The 22,637-nt window shown below is 29.7% G+C and overlaps 3 protein-coding genes and 1 pseudogene across 8 annotated transcripts in view; 2 read left to right on the forward strand and 2 right to left on the reverse strand.

The window, feature by feature from the left end:
- Positions 1-1,164: 1,164 nt before the first annotated feature.
- LOC149881129 (uncharacterized) overlaps positions 1,165-22,637 on the forward strand; it is a 23,059-nt gene continuing 1,586 nt past the window's right edge. Inside the window, exons 1-3 of one of the 5 annotated variants that reach the window (XM_090068287.1) lie at positions 1,171-1,432; positions 1,526-1,640; positions 6,053-8,155. In XM_090068287.1, coding sequence (XP_089924413.1) covers positions 7,387-8,007 — 621 coding nt within the window. In that variant the 5' untranslated portion in view covers positions 1,171-1,432; positions 1,526-1,640; positions 6,053-7,386 and the 3' untranslated portion in view covers positions 8,008-8,155. Of the gene's footprint in view, positions 9,137-22,637 lie in introns of those variants that run through there. The other 4 variants (XR_016445459.1, XM_090068289.1, XM_090068290.1 and 1 more) reach the window with 4 other exon arrangements.
- LOC149881130 (uncharacterized) lies at positions 10,177-17,113 on the reverse strand (annotated as a pseudogene). The gene is made up of 5 exons (XR_016445460.1): positions 16,818-17,113; positions 15,772-16,723; positions 12,909-13,169; positions 10,893-11,171; positions 10,177-10,776 (listed from the first exon to the last, which is right to left on the reverse strand). The product of XR_016445460.1 is annotated as an uncharacterized LOC149881130 (transcript).
- Positions 14,084-22,637, forward strand: part of LOC149881131 (uncharacterized) — a 132,342-nt gene continuing 123,788 nt past the window's right edge. Inside the window, exon 1 of the mRNA XM_090068286.1 lies at positions 14,084-15,776. The gene's annotated coding sequence lies outside the window, so the exon portion shown is untranslated. The remainder of the gene's footprint in view (positions 15,777-22,637) is intronic.
- The window catches only part of LOC145194983 (uncharacterized), a 1,434-nt gene continuing 818 nt past the window's right edge, over positions 22,022-22,637 (reverse strand). Inside the window, exon 2 of the mRNA XM_090067939.1 lies at positions 22,022-22,637. This exon is cut by the window's right edge and continues 307 nt beyond it. Coding sequence (XP_089924065.1) covers positions 22,022-22,637 — 616 coding nt within the window.

A 22,637-nucleotide genomic window follows, 5' to 3' on the forward strand; every position in this document is an offset into this window, starting at 1 on the left:
AATGTGGTTATGTTATTAAATTCCTCTTGACACTTATCATTTTTATAATTGATTATTACTTTTATTGTTTGTTGCTTTTGTTAAACTTCTTAAATTTTTTGGATTAGTGTTGTTGTTATTTTTTGTTTTTGTGTTTTAGAATGATTTTTTGTTATTCAATGTTGTAATTATTAATTATCTTTAAATATAGTTGTTGTTGTTGGTGTTGTTGTTTTGTTTTTTTGTTTGGATTGTGGTGGATTAAAAGTTCCAACAGATAGTTCTTGCTAATGGACATTTTAAAGTTATTCTGCTAACATTTTTAAATTGAGCTTGCTTTTTTTTTTAAATTTTTTTTTTTTAAGTTTGGTTATTTTTCATCATAATTATTACTACCATAAAAAAATCTATTTTATTGTTATTGCTTAACATTCTTAAATAATAATATATTATTTTAATAATAATATGCTATAATTTAATAGTTTAATTTTATATTTTGATTTATTGATAATTTTTTAATGAAAAGTTTTTATAATTATAATGAGTGAATGAGGTATCAGATGATGTGCATTATATGATGCATCATGTGGTCATTTTTTTTTTTAAAAAAAAAAAAAAAAAAAAGCTTAGCATGTAAATAATATTTATCTTAAGACAAATTTGCTTATAATTTTTATCAAATAATATTTATGTGCACTTTTTTCATCTTATAAAGCAATTCATGTGTTTTTGTTTGAAACAGAAATAAGTCAGTGAATTACTTTTTAAAAAAAAAGAAATAAAAGTAAACATTCTCTTATAAAGTTTTTGTCCTTTTTAAAAATAATTGCATTTAGCGTTTTATGTTATCATTGGGCCCAAAAGAGTATTTGTATATTTTAATTGTTATTTTTCTTTTTATGGTTATTATGATTATTATTGTTATGGTTGTTGTTTTATATATTATCATTATTTTCGTTATCTTGATTCCTGTTATTTTTGATTTCCTTATTTTCATTATTACTATTACTATTTATATTTTTATCATTATTTTTGTTATTATTCATTTTGTTATTTTCTATTTTTTTATTATCATTATTATTCTTATTATTAGTGTTACTATCCTTATTATCTTTTTTTTTTTTTTTTTTCTTTATTATCATTATTATTCTTATTATTAGTGTTACTATCCTTATTATCTTTTTTTTTTTTTTTTTTCAATTTTTTTTTTATTACTCATTTTATATTTGTTTTTTATTGTTTTATTATTATCATTTGTTTTATAAATTTTGTTATCCTCATTACTCCTTTTATTTTTGTTATTGTTTTTATTTTTTTGTTACATTTTGTGTATTTTTATTGTTATTTTTGGTGACAGCTAGTTCATCATCTGATTCCTGTTTTCAGGTGATTTTTGTTGACTATTTTTTTTCTCTCATAGTTCATTACAAAAAGTCTGTTTCACTATGGTTTGGTATGCAAGTAGTTACTCATAAAAAATTTGCTTTTATTATAAATTAGGGTTTGAATTATTTTTGTATCAAAATTTTAATTTCTTATTTTTCAGGTAGTTCATCAAATAAGTAATGTTTTTAATCAAGTGCTGAATGTGCTAATTTTCTCATGGCTTACAAAAACTTTGGAACTCAAAAGAAATTATAACTTACACAAATTTTTTTCCAGTGAGTCAGTTTTGAAATTACATTTGTTGCTTTTGATTTTGTTTTTCAGTCTATACTTAATTGAAAATAGTTCAAGTTGTTGTAATAAAAAGCTTGTTAATCCTATTCTCTTTGCAACATTATTACAATACTCTGTACATTTATTTTCTTCCATTTCAAATTAGTTACTTCTTTAAAGAAATTAAGTTGAGCTGATTATTACTTCAAAATATATAATTCAGTTAATGTTGTGCTTATCCACAGCTAATTCTTCCTTCAATATTGCATATTTATTCTACTTCTTGAGTAGTGCAAATGCATGAGTATTTTTTTATCTGTACATTTTCTTTGTTATTTTCTTGAATTTTAATTCTAGTGCATACTAAAAATTTATTTTTATGCAATTCTTTTATTCTAACTTAGTACACTTGCTTACTATAGGAATTGTAGTAAAATTTACAGCATTTCCCAGAAATAGCAATAAAATGAGTAAAGCTCGCTTTTCTCTGCCATTTTAAGTGGAGTATCTTTAAATATGTGGCTAACTCCTCTTTTTCCATTTTATTAATTAGCGATATTACATTTTATTTATGAATGAAAGAGAATCTTTAGGCATCCTTTAGCTTTTGCAGCTAAAGCAAAAGTGAAACTTTGCTTTTCCTGAAGCCATGTTTTTGCTAATGAGTTTTAGTACTAATGAGTTTAGCAATATGCCAAAAATAAAAGAATTTTTGATTAAATCAAAATGCATTTACCAAAAATAAAGAGAATGAAGTCCACTACAACATGAAGATTTCTAACATCAAAAAATGGAAAAATTTATATTTATTCTAATAAGTAAAAAATCGTGCCAAATAAAGTTTAGATTTTAATTAGTGAATATACTATAAACAATGATTACTTTTAAAACATACTTTATTTTACACTTTATAAAACACACTTTATTTTATTTTATTTTTTTCTAAATGATTTAATTGAATTGTTTTTAAAAACAAATTATTTAAAGAATTAGTTATTATATTAGTAGTAATTACTACTTGCTAAAATTATCAACTGATTTTCTCGCAATGTTTAAAGTTGGAGAACAAAATAGTTCTAACCTAAAAAAGTAATTCTCAATCATAACCAAAAAAAAATTGCTAAAGGTTTTCTTTACCATCAAATTTTCAAATTACTTGTACATGTAAAACAATTCTTCAGCTTATCATATTTAATGCCTCTTTCTTTTTTTTGCTTTTATTTCTCAATATTTGATGTAGTTATAAATTTAAGATCTAAACTGTAAATGAACAGTTGCACAAACAAATTTTTTACTCAAGTTGATATCTAATTGAATTAGCTTTTAAAAAATAGTTTAAAGGTTTTACATGCTTCTTCATAGCCAAACATAACTGGTAAGATGCTTTGTTGTTTGGTTCCTAAGTACTTTTTGTGTTTGTTTCTTAAGTAATTGGCTCATCATTTGTGTCCTTTTAGAGTAATTTACTCCCATTCCCAAGAGCAAATACAAAATCAAAATGCTTGGTAGAGTATATACCAAGTAGATTTATTGCATTTTTAAAAATGTGTTTCACCTTTCAATAACATAAATTCAGTACCTTTACCAGACAATCCAAGCATGTTAAATTGGTATTCCTTTAAAAATGTGCCCTATAGTCAGACCTATTGAAAATTTATGGTTTATGGGTAAGTGTAAGATTTTTGGTTTTACTTTGGTTTCATTAGTTAAAACTACAAAAATGAAAAGGAGAAAAGCTAAAAGAAATGGACAATTCTTTTCCCCAAGATATAGTGAAAATGATTTGAAGATATTGGATGAAAGATCATTGTTTTTTGTTTTTTTTCTTAGAGTCTATTTACTCTAATACTACCCGAAATATTTTAGTTTATTTGGGTAACATTTATAGGTTTCCTAAAGTCATAAATGTTTTACTATTACAGAAAATAAAGCAAGCATGTATGTTCTTGTGATAGTAACAATGCTTCAAGACAGACTTTACTTGATTTTAATATTTACTCTTTGCATGTAGATTATCATTTTGCTTGTTTACTTCTAACAAGTTTATTTTTAAAAATTTGAAAGTTTGTAGTGTATTAATGTGTATTGGACTATATGTCGCTGTTGCTATTACATTAAAGTTGTATTCAGTTGATTAAGATAACATTTTTTCCGTTTGTGGAACCTATTTTACTAACCAACAACCAATTTATCTAAGTTAATAAAAATGTTTGTTTAAAGTTTTTTGATAACTAAGTAGTTATTTGTAATGGAGATAAAGAACTAGTTTTGTTTCAGAAAGATAGGATGGGATGATGCCTAAGATTCTATACCCTCATCTGAGCTGCAGCACTGTTTTACATTAAGTTATTAAGAGAAAAAAAACACATTCACAAAATACACTTTTTTTTCCAATTAGTTTTTAACATCTCACCGCTTCTTAATTTAGTGGAAAGAAATTCAGATAAGAGTGTAGAAAGTGAATTTGGCAGTGTAGTGAACAGTGTCTTTTGATACAGTACATTTCTTTTGCACAACTTTCCCATTCATATAGGAAAAAATAATATTTAGTAAATCTACCTTGAAGACCAATTAATATAGCAAACACTTTCAGATGTGAACAAATGGATAATTGATAACGCATTTAAGAGCTCTTTCAAGTTTCATGACTATCAGTGCAACTGGTTAAGCTACTGCAACTGATGGTAACCATTATTTAGCACGTTCTTGAGGCACTAACAAACTACCTCCAGTTAACCACATATGCTGCTACAATTAGCAATATCATCTTCTTGGTCAAAGAAGGAAATTAGATTTTTATGAAGGTCATTTTATTGAAAATGGCTTGTATGAACATAATTTGCTAAGAGAGTCCACTGTTGAAATCTTAAACCTAAAACTTTTGTCTAGTTTTTTGAAAGATCCATATCTCTTATTAGGTATTTCAACTTAGGAGATAATCTGAGTCATTTAAGGGTGTTGGCTTATCACTTCATGCTTACTGAGGTTTTTCCTAGATTTAACTTAGATGTTATTGTTTGTATAGATTTTTTAAAAAGAGAAATTCTAAAAAATTGAGCATAAATTAGTTTTTATTATTACAAAATTTAAAAAAGTTTATCTGAGTTTATCTGAAGGGTCAGATCATTTCACTTCAACCAATTTCAAGAAAAGTTTGTAGGGCACCATCTCTGATTTTCCTGATTTTTACATATCATTAGCTACATTATGTAAATAGGTTATATGTGCAATTTCAGAGTTTTCAAGTGCAACGGTTTAGTAATTATAGCCTTATAAACACACTCAGGTAGCCCCCCTCGGTTTTTGGAATGGTAAAAATAGAAAACTTTAAGGGCTTATAACTTTTTTCTAACTTTCAACAAATGGCTCATTTTTTCTCGAACTATTTTCTGGATATTTCTGTCTTTAAAAAAGTGATTTTCATTAGCTTGCATCATGTTAGAAAAAAACTATAGCCTCCTCAACTGTGCAATATTTCTGAAAATGCTAAGAAAAGGCAAAATGAAATTAACTGTAGTATTTTTCTATTCATCAACAAGTCCTTACATGTTAGTTTTCTGATTAGCTGAAGTTGTCTGCAACAAATGGGCAAAATGTAAGCAGCTTGTTACATTTAAGAAATAAGTTACATCTAAAAATATATAGTCCACTGGACTGAAAAGTCCCATTTTTTAGCCATTTAGGGATGGTTTGTAAATTTTTTTAACACTTTGTATTGATCTGATATTAACAGCAAATAAGCCCATTAGATTTTTTATTATCGTTTTTCTTATTGTTGTTATCACCATTATATTATATTCTTAAAATTATCATTTTCATTATTATTATTACTATAATTACTACTATTATTCCCATTGTTATCATTGTTACTATTATTACTCTAATTGTTATTCTTATCATTGTCAATATTACTATTATTATTATTATTATTATTATTATTATTATTATTATTATTATATATATTATTTATAATATAATTCCTACAGAAATGCTTAACGTCGTTTTGTCATTAGTTACTAGGCTTTGAATAAGTTACTAGGCTTTGAAAGACCATGTTTTTCATATGCACGCTGTCACTGGAGAAAGATCTTTTAAGTGAGCTGAAACTTTTTTCCTTTTGGAATTTAATTTAGTTTAAATATATTACATAAAAAATCATATTAAGATAAATAATCATCGTTAAGATCATATTATAATTGAAGTAAGTAAAGAAAATAGTTATATATACACTTTTATTAGATAAAGTAGAAAGGATTTAAATTTTTATTAGAAAAAGTAGAAAGGATTTAAATTTTTATTAGAAAAAGTAGAAAGGATTTAAAGTAGAAAGGATTTTAATTTTTTAAATTGTTTATATTTTGTTTGTTTTAGTTTTTCTTTTTGCAGTTTTATTTTTATTATTTTTTTTTTTTAGAAGGAAAATAGGGGTATGGATGTTATTTAAAGTTATACTAATGCTATTTCCATAAAATGGTTATTACTACTTTGAAATTTCTGTGATGCTATTAACTATTTTTGTTCTTTTTTAGAAAGTTTAGAAAAATAAATTAAAATTTTGTGCCAACACTGACATGGCATGTCACATGTTATTGTATGTAAAGGTTAAATTTTGTTATGAGGATTGCAGTTCTTATGAAAAAAAAAAAGAAGGTAAAGAGTATTGTTTGTAAATATATATTTTGTTTACTTTGAATCTTTTTAAATTTTCTTGCGTCATTTTTAAAATTTTTGTTTGCACACATTTATTGTTTGCATATATATGCTTTTTTGATATGTATGTGTATGTTGAAATAAGTGCCTTATAGTTGTTTTATCAATGTGTTTTTATAATAATGTAAAGTGTTTTTTATTGTTTGTGTATGTGTTAATATGTGTTTATAATTGTTTTAAAATTGTGTTGAAATATGTATATAAGGTATATATTTAACCTTATATACTTATTTAAACACATTTATTGTGTTTAAAGTTGGTACATGTGTTTATATTATGTTGTTTCCGAGTTTTCAAAGTGCTGTGACTTGGTAAACGTGTTGAGCAAGATTTGTCAACTTTGCCAGCCAAGTGATGTACTTTTAACAGAGGGTTACAAGATAGTGTTTAGTGTCAAACTGCTACTGCTTTGGGTCTTGCTGTTTTCAAGCCTTTTTTTATTAAAGGTTATTCTAAAAATACATAATAATGTATTTTGATAACATTTTTTACCCAAGAGTTCATCCTCTTAAAACTATATCAGGTATGTCTGCTAACTTAGATCCTATGGTTTATCCTCTATTTTTTCAGAGGGGTGATGCTGGTTAGCATGATCAATTGGTTCACAACCCTGAGCGTGCTACATTGGTTAGAAATCATGTTACATTATCTCAGTATTACAATTATAAACTTTCAGTTAGACAACTTTTTTCTTCACTCTTTTATGGCAAAAAACTGTTTCAGCAATATGCTGTTGATGGCGTATGTTAAAATTGAAGGCCAGCGCCTTGCTTTCATCAGAAATAACCAAAACAAACTGAGAAGCGAGCAGTATAATGTCTTACATGAACATGTAAAAAATTAAATGCAATTGATAGGTTGTTAAAAGATATTTGCAACAACAACTTTCTGTTCTGAGGAAAAATCATTCTTTTTGGTGGTGACATTAGGCAAATTCTGCCTGTTGTGAAAAGAGGACAACCAGCTGAGATTGTAGAATTGTGTATAAAATGTTCTTTGCATTGTTAATTGGTGCAGAAGTTTGCATTAACTGAAAATATGAGAGTACAAGATGGGGAAGGTGAGTTTTCCCAATGGCTACTAAAACTTGAGAATGGAACAATACCTGTCAAAGAGGAGGATCCTTTTAAAGGATGCATTAAAATACCAAATCAGTGCATTATTAGAGAAAATGATTCGATTGTTGAAAAGATTTTAGGAGATGCTGATCAAAATGATTATTCTAAACGCATGATTTTAACACAAACTAATGTTGGTTCATTATCAATCAATGAAGAAGTGCTTGAATGTCTGCCGGGTGAGGTCAAAATTTATTTCAGTCCTGATCAAATTGATACTGATGACCTTAATGAAAGAAATGACTTTCCTGTTGTGTTTTTGAATAGCTTAACTCCTTTAGGTATGCCACCTCATTGTTTAAAATTGAAAATTGGTTGTGTAATTATGCTACTTAGAAATTTAGATCTCAAAGCTGGTTTATGCAATGGTACTCGAATAAATGTTTGTGCTCTTCAAAATGATTATATTGATGCAGAGGTTTTGACAGATGTTTCTGGTAGTAAACTGGTTTTTGTTCCTCAAATTCTGTTAGCTCCATCAAATTCTAATTTACCTTTTGTTCTGAAACGTCGTGAGTTTCCTGTCAGATTGGCTTATTAAATGACAGTTAATAAAAGTCAAGGTCAAACATTTGATAAAGTTGGGGTATATCTCAAAAACTATGTTTCTCTCATGGTCAACAATATGTTGCATGTTCAGGAACGAGAGCATTTAATAGTTTGTTTTTCAAAATTAATAAACATCTCATTTAAGGTATGGTAGGTGAAAAGTGTTATACAAATAATGTTATATTTTCTACTGTTCTTATTTATTGTCTTTAAATTTTCATTTTGAAGATATACTGTTTGTAGGTTGTAAGCACATTTTGTATGTATAACTATTATTTTATTTTATTTTATTTTTTTTTTTTATAGTTTTTGATAAATATATCTGTCATTTAATATTGTTATAAAATGTGTGTATATGTGTTATATAAAACCATATTTGTTTATAGTTGTATATATGTTTAAATTATGTTGTTTCCATGTTTTCAAAGTGGTGTGACTTGGCATTATGTTGAGCAAGATTGATAACCTTGCCATCCAAGCAGTGTACTTATAGCAGAGGTGTGACTTGGCTGCATTTAGTGCCAGGCGGTGTTACTGCTTCATAGCTAGGTTGTGTTGTATAAACTTTTTAATTATTTAGACTTATTTAATTATTCTAGAAACACATAATAATGTCTGTTAATGTTTAGCATGATGTGTATGAGAGAGTATGCAACCTTGATCTTTAAATCTAGGGTGTTTTAATGTCCTAAATTTGAAGTAATTGAATAACTAATATTGAACATAAAAGCAAATATACTTTTATGTATTTTTATGTTTAGTAAAAAGATAAATATAGTTAACTTTAAATTGGTTTTCTAATTTTGCCTTTCATTTTTTAATTTGGTTTGTTATTTTCGCTGGATTTTAGGATCAAGGGTGTAAATATTCTATTGTTATGTGTTATTGTTGTGATGTTTTGTGTTGAAATTCATTTTTTATAATAGACACCTTCACCTTGGTGATGATTGTTAAAAATGAATAATAGGTAGTTTCATTATTGAAACTTACTGCTTTTATTTACTTACTAAAAGCAAAGACAACATTATGCTAAAAATGCAGTTTATATCTTAATTTAATTTTTATTTATATATATTAGGGTATCCCGTTTTCAGGGTCATATTTTATTTTGACTGCTCCTAGTATTTTTCTGCTGCATATATGTGAGAAAATGAGATCTGTAAAGTTTTAGAGCTCCAGCTTTATTTTTGTGACTACACAAGCCACATTAAGTTTCAAAAATCATGATTTTTGGGTGAAAAAAGCCTATTTTTACAGTGCTTGTGTAGTCACAGTTTGAAAGGTACAGGCACTTGCACTGTTTTATTCAAACTGCTCTTAATTTCTTTCTAACTAATTAGGGTTTTCAGAACATGGTTCAACATAAGATTAGCCTGTACCTTTCAAACTGTGACTACACAAGCACTGTAAAAATAGGCTTTTTTCACCCAAAAATCATGATTTTTGAAACTTAATGTGGCTTGTGTAGTCACAAAAATAAAGTTAAAGCTCTAAAACTTTACAGATTTCATTTTCTCACATATATGCAGCAGAAAAATGCTAGGAGCAGTCAAAATAAAATATGACCCTGAAAATGGGACACCCTAATATATATATATATATATATATATATATATATATATATATATATATATATATATATATATATATATATATATATATATATATATATATATATATATATATATATATATATATATATATTAGGGTTGTTCAAAAATAGGTCATGTCAAAAATTTGAAAAGAGCCCTAGCTTATGATCTGCCTTGACCCCAAAATAGTACTTAAAATTTTTTACAAAAATTTTATTGATCATCAGAAAGGTCCCCACAAAGGGCAAAAGGGTCAATTTTTGCCCCGTTTTAAGAAAAACTTTACCCCGCTTGTGGGACCCTTACATTTTAACCAATTTTTTAAAAAAATTATCCAATAACATGGTAATGAGTTATACAACTTAACTTTAAGGGGCTCTTTTCATAAATATTTTTTTAAGTAACTTTCAGAAGAATGATAAAACATTGAAAATCATTAAAACATAAAATATTTTTTTTAAAAAAATAAGTATTTATTTGAATACAATAAAAAAAAAACTTTACCAATACAAAACAAAAACCAAACATTTACAAGTGTTTCAAAAATAAAATGGATCAAAAAGTAGATATTAAATAATACTATTGAGTGCAGCTTTGGCATGATCCAACTTTTTTCCACCATTTCAATTTCGCTTGTACACATGAGAAAAAAGAAACGTATCTTGCCTTTTCTCTTCTGAATGTGCTTTATTAACAAGTTGTTGAACTAATTTGACTGTTCTTTCTGAACAATCATTCACAACATCAAGATTCATGATGGCTGTTTCAAATTCTTGATAGAAATCATTTAAAATCCAATACTCTGCAGGAAGCTTCATCCATTGAACCTCAGCTTTTCCATGACCAAGCATGTCAAATATAAGCCAGGACTTCTCTGTAACTAGTGGAACTAAACTGGGAGGCTCATCCTGTGAAAAGTTTAAGTTCTTCAGAACGTCTTTATCCAACACCTGTCTTTCTAAGGAATACTCCTCTATAGAGGGTCGTTTTAGACCAAATAGTCTCTTAGCCATGTTGCTACGTTCTTTACATTTCTGATCTGCAATTGCTATAATGACTAAATATGGGTCAAGGTACCAAGTATGTCGCATAATGGATTCAGAAACAGCTTGATCTCCAGCTTTATTCAATTCCTCAAACCTTTTCATCTGCCAGTATGCTTTCATATCCTAATAGTTAAGGGTTAGATTTTTCAATGTTTAATTTAAAAATAAATAATATACCTACTTTTTGTATTTGTTCAAAATTATATCTTTATTTTAAAACAATTATTCAGACCGTGTACCTGCCTTGGAGCAGCTGAATTTAGCTCCGCTCTAAGAAACCATTCAGTGTAAAAAATGGAAAGAAACTTTGTCATTTCAGTGATTTCATCCTTGCTCTCTTCATTGATTTCAGGGATTTTTTCGATAAGTAGAAGCAGTTTTAGGTAAAATAAACTTTTACCCATGAATCTGGCATGATGAACAGCTCCAGGATTGTGAAGTTTAAACCTGTCAGTGTGTGACAGTACCATCAATGTAAGTTCAGCCAATTCTTGATAATCTTTACGAAACTTTCCATCCTAAACAAATTTTTTTTCCTAACTTATAACTTAAATTACTTACTACAAATTTGTAAAACTGGAAAATTATATGTGAAGTACCACTTTACTATACTATTTTTTGGAAATAAGAAGAAATAATTAGATTTTAAATTAGTTTACAGTGGTTTTCATAAATTTAAATGCACTCAATTTTTTTTACATATATGTAAGAAAATGCTTAAAATAAAAATAAAATAAAAGTGCTACCGCTATGTTTGATATATAAATTAGTAGAGGAAGTGAAACTATTATAAAGTACCTTAATTTTTTTTACAGGATGTTTATTACTCATTTTATACAAATTAACACAAAAAAGTTAATTGATAAGCTTGATTTTATTTTATTCATAAATTTAGACGCACAATCAAAAAAGTCTTATACCTTGTTAGTTGATAGTTAATTAGTAGTTTTTTTTCCCATATTTCTAATTAATAGGCCTAAATTAATTGATTTTGTCAAAAAAACCTTATATAAATATAACTTACCTGGAATTAGTTAATCATTATTTAATAAATAAACAAAAGTTAAGTTAGTTTTGCACTAAAAAGGCGCGAAAAATGGGCAAAAGACGTATCACTCAAGCTGAAAGATGGCAAATTATTGCTCACATCAAAGAAGGAACCAAAAAAAATAGAGAAATCGCCAGGTTAATTGGAGTCTCTGAGAAATGCGTTCGGACAACGAAGCAAACCTTTCTTCACACTGGTGGTGCTAGCGAGAAAACGAGGCCAGGTAGACCCTTGTCAACCACCAGAAAGGATGATAGTGCCCTTTTTAGAGCTGTCAGAGCTAATCCAAGAATTAGTTACAAAGAATTGAACATAGAATTCAATACAACACGAAATACATCTATTTCTAAAAGCACAGTCCGTCGAATACTTATCAAATACAAGATTGGAGTCTACTCTGCTTTAAAGAAACCGCTATTGCGTCCATATAATAAACATAAACATACAATAAACATCCATATAATAGGAATCTGGTCATGCTTCAATTACAAAGGTGTTGGTATGTGCCAAACATACACCGGAAGAATCAACTCCATAATATACGTAGAAGTACTGGAAAACAAACTCCACCAATTGACCTGTTTATGCTCAATGATAAACCATGGAAACTTCAACAAGATGGCGCTACTGCACATACTGCATACTATACAAAGAAGTGGTTCAACGATAATAATATCAAGACAACACCGTGGCCTCCATACTCACCTGATTTGAACCCAATTGAAAACATTTGGGCTTGGATTGACCGTGAATTGGCAAAGGTTCAAATTTCCACATTGGCAAGCTGAAGGACATCCTTAAGGAGACCTGGTATAGGGTCCCAGAAGCGATGTGCAAAAATCTTGTTGAGTCTATGCCTAGAAGAGTTCTTAGTTGTATTAAAGCAAAAGGCGGATACACAAAATAGTGATTGGTTCATAAATTACGCCTCCTAATGTATCGTGCGTCTAAATTTATGAAAAATTTTTTTTGTCTTATTTTTTAATACCATGTAGTTGTACCTAAGTATTACTTAGTGTTTGTATTTTTTTTTGTAAATTTTTTTAAATTTTGTATTCTGTATGTATATATCTAATAAATAGAATAAAAACTAAACCGAAATCTTTTTTCGTTATTGTTTTATTGTTAAAAAACTAAAAATTTAAATTCTCAAATATGAATGCGTCTAAATTTATGAAAACCACTGTATAAAGCTATTATTACTCACCTTCTTAAAAACTTTAGTGCTAATTATATATCTGAAAAATTGAATAGCACTCAGCCTTTGTTCATTAATCCAGGAATCAACAGGAGTTGATAATCTTTTTAAATCTTGATTTTCAGTATCTAGATCATTCCAATGGTTCTTAAGAAGTTTAAATAATTTATCTTCTGGTCCTGAAGTATGACTACTTGGATAAAGCTCCCAAAAATGGGTAACATGGCGCTCAAAAATATGGTGTTGACATGCAGTTAATAACATAGGGCGCTGTAAGTAGTGATCGACCGAAACCGAAATTTGAGCCGAAACCGAAAGTACCGAAATTTCGGTTCAGTAAAGCCGTAGCCGAAGCCGAAATTGAAATTTCGGCCGAAGCCGAAACCGAAACAGCCGAAATTTGAAAAAAAATGTTAAAAATCCCTGAACCTTTTATGATCACCGAATTAAAGCAAAAAAAACTATTTTACGTATATCTAAGCAATCACCATGTAACATAATTTGATAAAAACTATAATATGTCAAAAAAAAAAAGTAGAATATGTCAAGACATTTTAATAATTAAAGTTAACAATTGAAATATTTTCTCTACAGAATAAAATTTTTTCCATGTTTTCTGGCAAAAGTCTGTTTCTTTCATTTGAAAGAATGTCTCCAGCAGTTGAAAACAACCTTTCAACTTCGGTAGATGTTGGTGGAGGTGTAAGGAATCTCTTTGCCATTTTTGCCAAACCAAACTTTGCTTTTAATGTTGTTTTTTCTTCATACTCTTTCCAAAACTCTAAACAGCATGAAGATGTTGGGCTTTCTAAGTACTCGTTTAAAACTTCCTTTGCTAATTTGGAAGTTGGATTTTTGGACCTTGTATTTTGTGACTGTGCAATTATATTTTGCATCATTGAAGAAAACCCAGTGTTCTCAATAGACTTAGTTTTCATCACAGGAGTAGTTTCATTTTGGCTCAAAATGGAACTGTCTAATTCCAAAAGAACTTGTTTTTTTGCAGCTTGAAAGGCTTCTTGGGATCTAAAGAAGTGGTGCTTGTATCTGGGATCAAGAAGTGTTGCTATTGCAAAATGATCAATGGTTTCTAAATCAAAAAAACGTGCCTCCATTGCTTTCTTTAAAGCATTTTTCATGCCAATCACTTCTTCGTCATCAGAGGGAACTTCGAATGATTTCAGGATAGTTGTCACAATTGGAATACATGCACTGATGCAAGCATCCTTTCCAGAGAGCAATTTGGTGGCTTCTTCGAAAATCGCTAAAATGTGTACCAGCTTTTCACACAGGTTGCAATCCTGTACAGTGAACTCAATGCCGCTGGAAGGACGGATTAGCAGCATGGTAGCAACTGCTGATTTCAAGTACAGAATTCTTTCAAGCATGTAATATGTTGAATTCCAGCGTGTTGGGACATCATTTTTGAGTCCGAGCCTGTCAAAATTGTTCATTTGAACCTCTTGTTGTTTGTAAAGCTCAGCAAAGAAGGAATTTGAAAAAGAAGCATGAGTGCAAAGCTTTCGACATTTTTCTATCAAGTTTACAGCACTCTGGAGTGAAAAAAGTTCTTTTTTAATCACTAGTTGAAGTGAATGATTTAGACACCCAGCAGACTTGTAAACACACTGTGGTTCTTTGAAAGCTGCTTTTATATTTGCATCATTGTCTCTTAAGCAGAATGCGATCTTGTCCTTTAGCTCCCACTCTTTCACAACATTCTCAAGTCTTTGAAAAATGTTTGAAGCAGTATGTTTTTCATCAAACTTGGAACATGACAGGCAGAATTTGATCCGCTCCCATTTGTCTGAAATGAAGTGTGCCATCATGCCCAAGTACTTATGATGAAAGGATGACCAAGCGTCCAGAGAGATGGAGATAGTTTCAGCATTTTTTTCGTTAAGCATAACTTTCGTTGCAAGCTTAATCTTTTCATAGGCTGGATTGAGCATGCTTCGGTAGTATTTCTCACTTCCAATGTCAAAGTGTGGTTTAAAAAGTGCATGATGGCGTAAAAATCCCGGATTATTCACAATTGACCAAGGCTGTAAGTCGAGGATAATCATTTCAAATATAGATCTATGAAACTTAAGACCTTCTTCGGAATTTGAATCAATTTTTGAGATATTGTCAACCCAGCCAGGCATTGTAAATTGCAGCATTTCAGTCCTCTGGCGTTTTGATCTGATGTCAAATAAAGGTATTGTTCTTTTTTTAATTGTAAGAGGCTCAAGCTGATCTGAAGTTGGTATATTTTCAGGATTGTCGGTAGTTGTGAGTATTGCTTTTTCAGTTAGGAGATTTTTTAGAGTAAGCTGTGGATGCCGACTTCTTAAATGTGATGAAAGTCCGCTAAGTGATTGAAGTTTTGGATTGTGGGATCCACGAGATATTTTCAAATTGCAGATATTGCAAGTTGCGTATTTGGAATCACTGGCTGTTACGGTAAAATGATTCCACAAATAGTTTTTCTTTCGATTATTTTCCATTGTAAAATTTAGCACTGAGAAACTTTGATTAAATTATTGATTTTGGTTACTTAACTTAAATGTTAACTTATTTAAAGAATGATTTGAGAATAATAACTTGAATCAATTATGTAACGTGACTTCAATTAAAATTTCTACAATTGTTATAGTTAAAAATTGATTTACTAACAAACGATTAAAATTAGGAAATCGTCATGATCCCACTCTAAATTAAAAAAAGTTATCTAGACTTTAAAAAAAATCTTATAAAAGTTTCGGTTCATTTCGGTTGTGGTTTGAACCGAAATTTCGGCCGAAACAGGAAAAGTAAAAAATTGCTGTCGCAGAAATTTCGGTTTCGGCTTCGGCCGAAACTTCGGCCGAAGCCGAAAGTTTCCGTTCACTAGCTGTAAGTGCACAATGATTCTGCTACAAGCTTCTTTTGCTTTACCTGTGTTGGCGCTAGTGGTATCAAAGCAAAGACACTGAACTTTATCCTCTAATCCAAAGTTAGAAATAAGTTCTTCTATAGCTTCTTTTTGGTGTTGTCCAGAACCTGAGTCGATGACTGGAATTCCAAGTAACTCGGTTTGTCCTTTAATCCTACCAAGAACAGCTAACCTATCTTTTGAAAACTGTTTTCCTTCAGTAAGTTCTTTCACAATTTTTCCATCAAAATGAATTGTTATCAGAGAATTTGAAGATTTAGAAATGCTTTTTATATGGTCTCTGATTTCATTTGCACCCATTACCACAGCATTCTCTGCTGCTCTGTATGATGAAGATTTAGAGCATACAAACTCAGACATGCATCCTCCAGAATTGACAATAATACTGCTAAGAATTGCTGTATGTTGATGTGGAGTTAAACCCTCTCCAACTGCTGTGTGAGCAGTACAATGCAAGATATCTTTTGGTAGGTTGACAGAATTTGTAGGATCAATATATGACTTAATTTCAAATTCACTATCACTTGAATTGCTTTTATTGGTATTAAAAGAACTTAATGAATTTTCAGAATCAGTATCTGATACATTGTTTAATTTATTATAACTACATTTAGATTTATACTTTCTTTTTAATGAATATTGAAATCTCTTATCCAATCCCCCTAACTTTCCTTTCCTTTCCTCTAATTTGTCTTTAAGAAAAGTTATGTCTTCCTCTTTGTCATTTTGGTTTCTCAACCTATCTTTTCTTATTTTTTCAATCATATTTAGTGGGTTTTCTCCGATCCAGAATACCTTTTTCATATTTTCTTTAAAGTTCTTTCTTTTTTTAACTTCAGCAGCGTTGTTTCTTTTGCTTAGGCTTTTCAGCTTCATCCAGTCTTGCACCATTTTTGTGACCTTGATCCTATAAAATGAAATTATTATTATTAAATGCTTATAAAAACTTAAAAATATATTTTAGTGTTTTGATAAGGTTATACAGTTTGATCTATCATTACCTTAGCTTCTGAGTTGTAATTACTTCAAATCCACCATGTGTCCATGGAACTACAAGTTTAGATATTATGCAGCAATGTAACTGACTGGTAGGACAATTTGGTGAGAATGATCCGCTTTTGTTTGGACATCCTACAATAAAACTCAGTTTAACTTCAGGTTTAGATTTTCTCAGAAAGTTGTAGTATTGAAGAATTTCTTGTGTAGTAGCAAATTTGTTGTTAGGAATAGTACAATTTATTTTTCCCACTAAAAAAGTATCATCAACTTTTTCAATTTTCTTTTTGGGTGGCATCATATAAATTGTTAATATTTTATGTTAGTCTAAAATTAAATGTTTACATATAAGTATGTTAGATGAAATAATAAGATTATATTTTAATTTTGAAAATGAAGTATTTATTTTTTATTTTATATAAAATCTTTTTTATTCTTTATTCAAAACAAAAATTGTTCAGCAAAAAAGTTATGTTTTCAAATATTAAATTATAAAAAAAAATTGAAATGTAAGATATTTTGAAAATACCCACTAAAAACCCGCTTTTTGCTGAAAAAATGAAATTCTTTGAATGATTATTTTTGAAAAGAGCCCCTTAAACTTAAGTTGTATAACTCATTACCATGTTATTGGATAATTTTTTTTTTTAATTGGTTAAAGTTTAAGGGTCCCACAAGCGGGGTAAAGTTTTTCTTAAAATGGGGCAAAAATTGACCCTTTTGCCCTTTGTGAGGACCTTTCTGATGATCAATAAAATTTTTGTAAAAAATTTTAAGTACTATTTTGGGGTCAAGGCAGATCATAAGCTAGGGCTCTTTTTAAAATTTTGACATGACCTATTTTTGAACCACCCTAATATATATATATATATATATATATATATATATATATATATATATATATATATATATATATATATATATATATATATATATATATATATATATATATATATTAGGGCTGTTCATGTGAACACAGGAAAAAAAATTTTTTCTCTGATTTGAATGCATAGTTGTTTATTTTGTGCCATTTGACATAGTAATTGACTGTGGAAAAAATCTTTCCAATCAGATAATGTTTAGGGGGTGCTCAATGACCATAAAGTTTTACGAAAAACGTCAAAAACGTGTAAAAAGTTCCAAAGTTCCAAAAATTTCTAGAACCTGGTTAGTTAGATTTTTTCCACTGAAATATTGTCTGATTGCCTGCTATATAGATTAATTAAAGTGCAGCAGATTAACTGTCATCAGGGCACCAGACTAAAAAATGTCTGCTAGTGTTTAAAACAACTGTGTTTATATCATTTTGTTAAAATTTGTATTCATAATTTTAATACTATTATTTAACTCAATTTAGAATTTGTTCAAACAGAATAAAAAGGTTTACAAGTATAAATATTATTTTTATTTGGAATTTCAGTTTGACAACAAATGTATTAATATTTTGATAGTACCTAACCTTAGTAACCTATTACAGAAAACTAGCATGGTAGTCTGGTAGTGTATTGTTTGTTATTAAGTGCAGATAATAATAATTTCTAATTTGAAAATATTTATTTAATTTCTTTAGTAATAATTATTATAATATATTGCTGCAGCTGCATAAACCAACAACTGAATGATAAGTTTGTATAATATGGTATTGAGTTTTGATTTTCTCATAATATTTCAGTTATCATTGAAATGGCAGCATCATCTCGTGTTGCTATCTCTACACGACTTCAAACCAAAATCTTTTTAATTGGACAACCAGAGCCAAATCTTCCAGATAAAGTTCTTCCCTTAACATCTGATGTTTTAAAAACATTTTTTTATCATCTTAATTCAACCAAAAAGTCAGTGCCTGAAAGTCTTAAAACAACTGTTGATGAACTGATTATTATTTGGAATAAAGCCCGTATTCCGACAGCATTTCATCCGAATGTAGTCTTAAAGTTGAAAACTTTAGTCCAGGAATTTAAATTAATAAAAAAAAATAAATCCAGATTGTCAGATTCTCAGAAATCGAGAGAGAAATCATTTACAGACACAATTGGCCTTAGATACAATTGTGTCTGTAAATGATTTCTAAATAAACATCAGGCGAGTCAAGAATTGTATCTTAGATACAATTCTTGACTCGCCTGATGTTTCATCAACATTAGACAGAATTAATCTATCTGACACAAAATTTACTATACTAGCAGCAGCAATTGCAAGGGCTGGTGGACAGAACCTCGATGATGGATCATTGTCTTGTTCTACAGTCCGTAGAAAACGAACCTATCATCGATCAAATATTGAAGCCACTGTTCGAACTGAATTCTGCGATTTGGACAAACCACCATTAATCGTCCACTGGGATGGCAAACTGATGATAGATCGTACAAATTCTGCAGCCCCTAAAGCAAATGTTGACCGGCTATCTGTAGGTGTGACAGGTCACAATGTTGACAAAATACTTGGAATAGCAAAACTATCAGCTGGAACTGGAGAAGCCCAAGCAAAAGCAGTTATTCATCTGCTTAATTTCTGGGACATAATTGGTGATGTTATTGGAATGAGTTTTGATACTACAGCCTCTAACACTGGCTCCAAAAATGGTGCATGTGTAGTTCTAGAGAAACATATAGGTAGAAATTTGTTATATTTCGCTTGCAGACACCATGTTCATGAGATCATAGTAGCAGGAGTGTTTGGATCACTATTTGGACCATCATCTGGTCCCAACATACCTCTTTTCCAGAGATTTCAGCAATATTGGCCCAAAGTTAATCAAGGAAATTTTAAACCTCTGGATGACATTCGAATGAAAATACCCCTGGTGCAAGAACTACAAAATGAAGTGATTGCATTCCTCAAAGAAAACCTGCATGTTAAAATGCCAAGGGATGACTACAAAGAAATCATGGATCTCTGTCTGTTAATACTTGGAAAACTGCCTGATCAAGAAGAGAAAAATTATCATTTCAAGATCCCTGATGCTTATCACATGGCTCGCTGGATGGCCAAGGTTATTCATTGTTTTAAGATTTATTTATTTCGTGAAGAGTTCAAGTTGACCACAAAAGAGGAAAAAAATCTCTGTGAATTTTGCTTATTTGCTAGTCTGGTTTATGTAAAATCTTGGATATCATGCACAAATGCCAGCGATGCTCCAGTTAATGACTTGTTTCTGTTTCAGCAACTTAAGCAGTTTGCAGTTGTGAATAAAACGATTTCCGAAGCAGCAGTCAAGAACTTTCAAAACCATTTGTGGTACCTTTCACCAGAATTGGTCCCACTAGCTTTGTTTTCAAACAAACTTCAAACGGAAGAGAAGCGAAAAATGATTTCCAACATGAAATTTCACGGTGAGAACTGGTCTGAAAGGTTGATCAAATTAAAGAACATTGAAAGTCTAGAGAAGAAATCTCTGGACATGCTGGTGACATCAGTTTCAGCAAGTGCGTTGCGGTCAATGAAGGTTGATATTGATTTTCTGTTCAACAACGATCCAGCTACCTGGAATGATTCCCCAGAATACCAAGAAGGAAAAAATTTAGTATATTCATTGAAAGTAGTAAATGATGCTGCCGAACGATCTGTGGCTTTAATGTCGATGTTTAATGAATCGATTACAAGGAATGAATCTGAAATGCAGAGGTTAATTCAGGTGGTTGAGGATCACAGAAAGCGAGTGCCAGATGCCAGAAAGTGTACTCTGAAGAGTTATAGTCCTCGCTAGCATTAACATTGCACGAACTATAACATTACGATAATTAAATGTTAATTGCTCATATGTTTTTTTGTTTATAATTCGTATTTTAATCAATGACAAAGAGTCAAAAATCCTAGTGTTTTATTTTGGAAAAATTCTGATATAACAAAAACCGCAGAACTTTAGTCGTATTGCAGTATTCTATTTCATTAATTTCTCTGCTAATAAACCAGTCTAAAGTGGATGTGGATTGTAATTTGTATTCAGAATTTAATATTTAGAGATAATTAAAACTGATCAAATCTGAAAAATCTAATTAACCGGGTTTTAGAAATTTGTGGAACTTTGTTACTTTTTCCATGTTTTTCACATTTTTCGTAAAACTTTATGGTCATTGAGCACCCCCTAAACATTATCTGATTGGAAAGATTTTTTGCACAGTTAATTACTATGTCAAATGGCACAAAATAAACAACTATGCAATCAAATCTGAAAAAAAAATTTTTTTTGGACAGCCCTAATATATATATATATATATATATATATAGAGAGAGAGAGAGAGAGAGAGAGAGAGAGAGAGAGAGAGAGAGAGAGAGAGAGAGAGAGAGAGAGAGAGAGAGAGAGAGAGAGAGAGAGAGAGAGAGAGAGAGAGAGAGAGAGAGAGAGAGAGAGAGAGAGAGAGAGAGAGAGAGAGAGAGAGAGAGAGAGAGAGAGAGAGAGAGTACAAATTTTTTGGTCAGTATTTTTGATGAATGGGTCAGTATTTTTTGAAATAAATGTTCAGTATTTTTTGGTCAGTATATATATAAGTTTGGGTCAGTATTTTAAACAAATGGTCAGTATTTCACTTTAGTTTTGTCAGTATAAAAATTAAAATTGGACAGTATAAAAATAAAATTGGTCAGTATAAATATTAAAATTGGTCAGTATAAATATTAAAATTGGTCAGTAAAAACAGATGTTGGTTAGTAAAAGCTTTATTTATACACTTTTGAAAAATATTTGATCTCCAAATATTTAACAATATCGAAATGTGATCAGTCTCTTAGTAATGCTTTAGTAGCTTTTTTTGGTCTCCCACGTTTTCTTTTTTCACCAATAGGAACATCTTTTGCTGCCAGTGGGGGTTTACAATACTTCATTCGAATTGCAAAACCAACAATATGTTTGCACATGAATTTCTTAAAAAAATCTGGACAACTACATACATTATGTGACCAATTTTCTTCATTCTTGATCATAGTTAAGGTCCAGACCTTAAAAGCTTTTTGTTTAAATTGATCAAAAGTTTTCCATTTCATTTCTTTAATGAAATCTATTTCTGTCTGAGTAGTTTTTATTTCATCATTTGCAGGTAAATAATATTCAGTTGATTCACCTATTTGCTTTGATCAAATTGATTTGTTGGTCTTGGCCCACTGATAACCTTTTGTCCACAAATTTAGTGTAATTGTTGGTTCTTGGCTGTATCTTTTCATGTTTGTTGAATATTCATTTGACCATTTTGCAACCATTTCTAATGCAACCTCTTTAAATCTTGAAAATGGATGCCTTTCCCTCAGCCTTTTTATTAACATTCCGACGCATATGCGCCCAACACATCACCATATCCTTTTTGCCAAAAACATCAGAAAATGCATTTCGAATTGAATCAGTACCATCTGAAATTAATACTTCAGGTTCATACCCTCCCTGGTTAATTTTTGCCAAACCATAAGAAATGCTATCAAATATAAACTTGAAATCTGCAGTTTTTTCATTGGAACACATGGCCATTCCAAATACATGAAAATGGCAATCCATATCAGTGGTCCCAACTAGTAACACAGGGAACCCTTGCCAATTTAATTTGTACGTAGCATCAACATGTAATTTATTTTTTCCTGAAACTTGACATAAGAGTCTTTTTGTTGATACAAAAATTCGAAATATCGAATTGTCTAGGACATCATCATTTTCTTCTTCGACATCTGAACCATCAGAGTAAACTATTTTGTAGTTTACTATGAAAGGTTCATCCTCACTGTTGGGAACATTATTATTGTCTATGCACCATTGTTCTAATTCACCAAGAGAAATTGATGTACTACCATATTTTTTCTTTTTGTAAGCAGTTATATAGTTTTGGAGTTGTTTCATTTGGATT

This window comes from Hydra viridissima, unplaced genomic scaffold (genome assembly GCF_058129835.1).
Source record: "Hydra viridissima isolate aposymbiotic clone 2 unplaced genomic scaffold, HvirCarnegie_v1 scaffold_12, whole genome shotgun sequence".
NCBI classification, from domain to species: domain Eukaryota; kingdom Metazoa; phylum Cnidaria; class Hydrozoa; order Anthoathecata; family Hydridae; genus Hydra; species Hydra viridissima.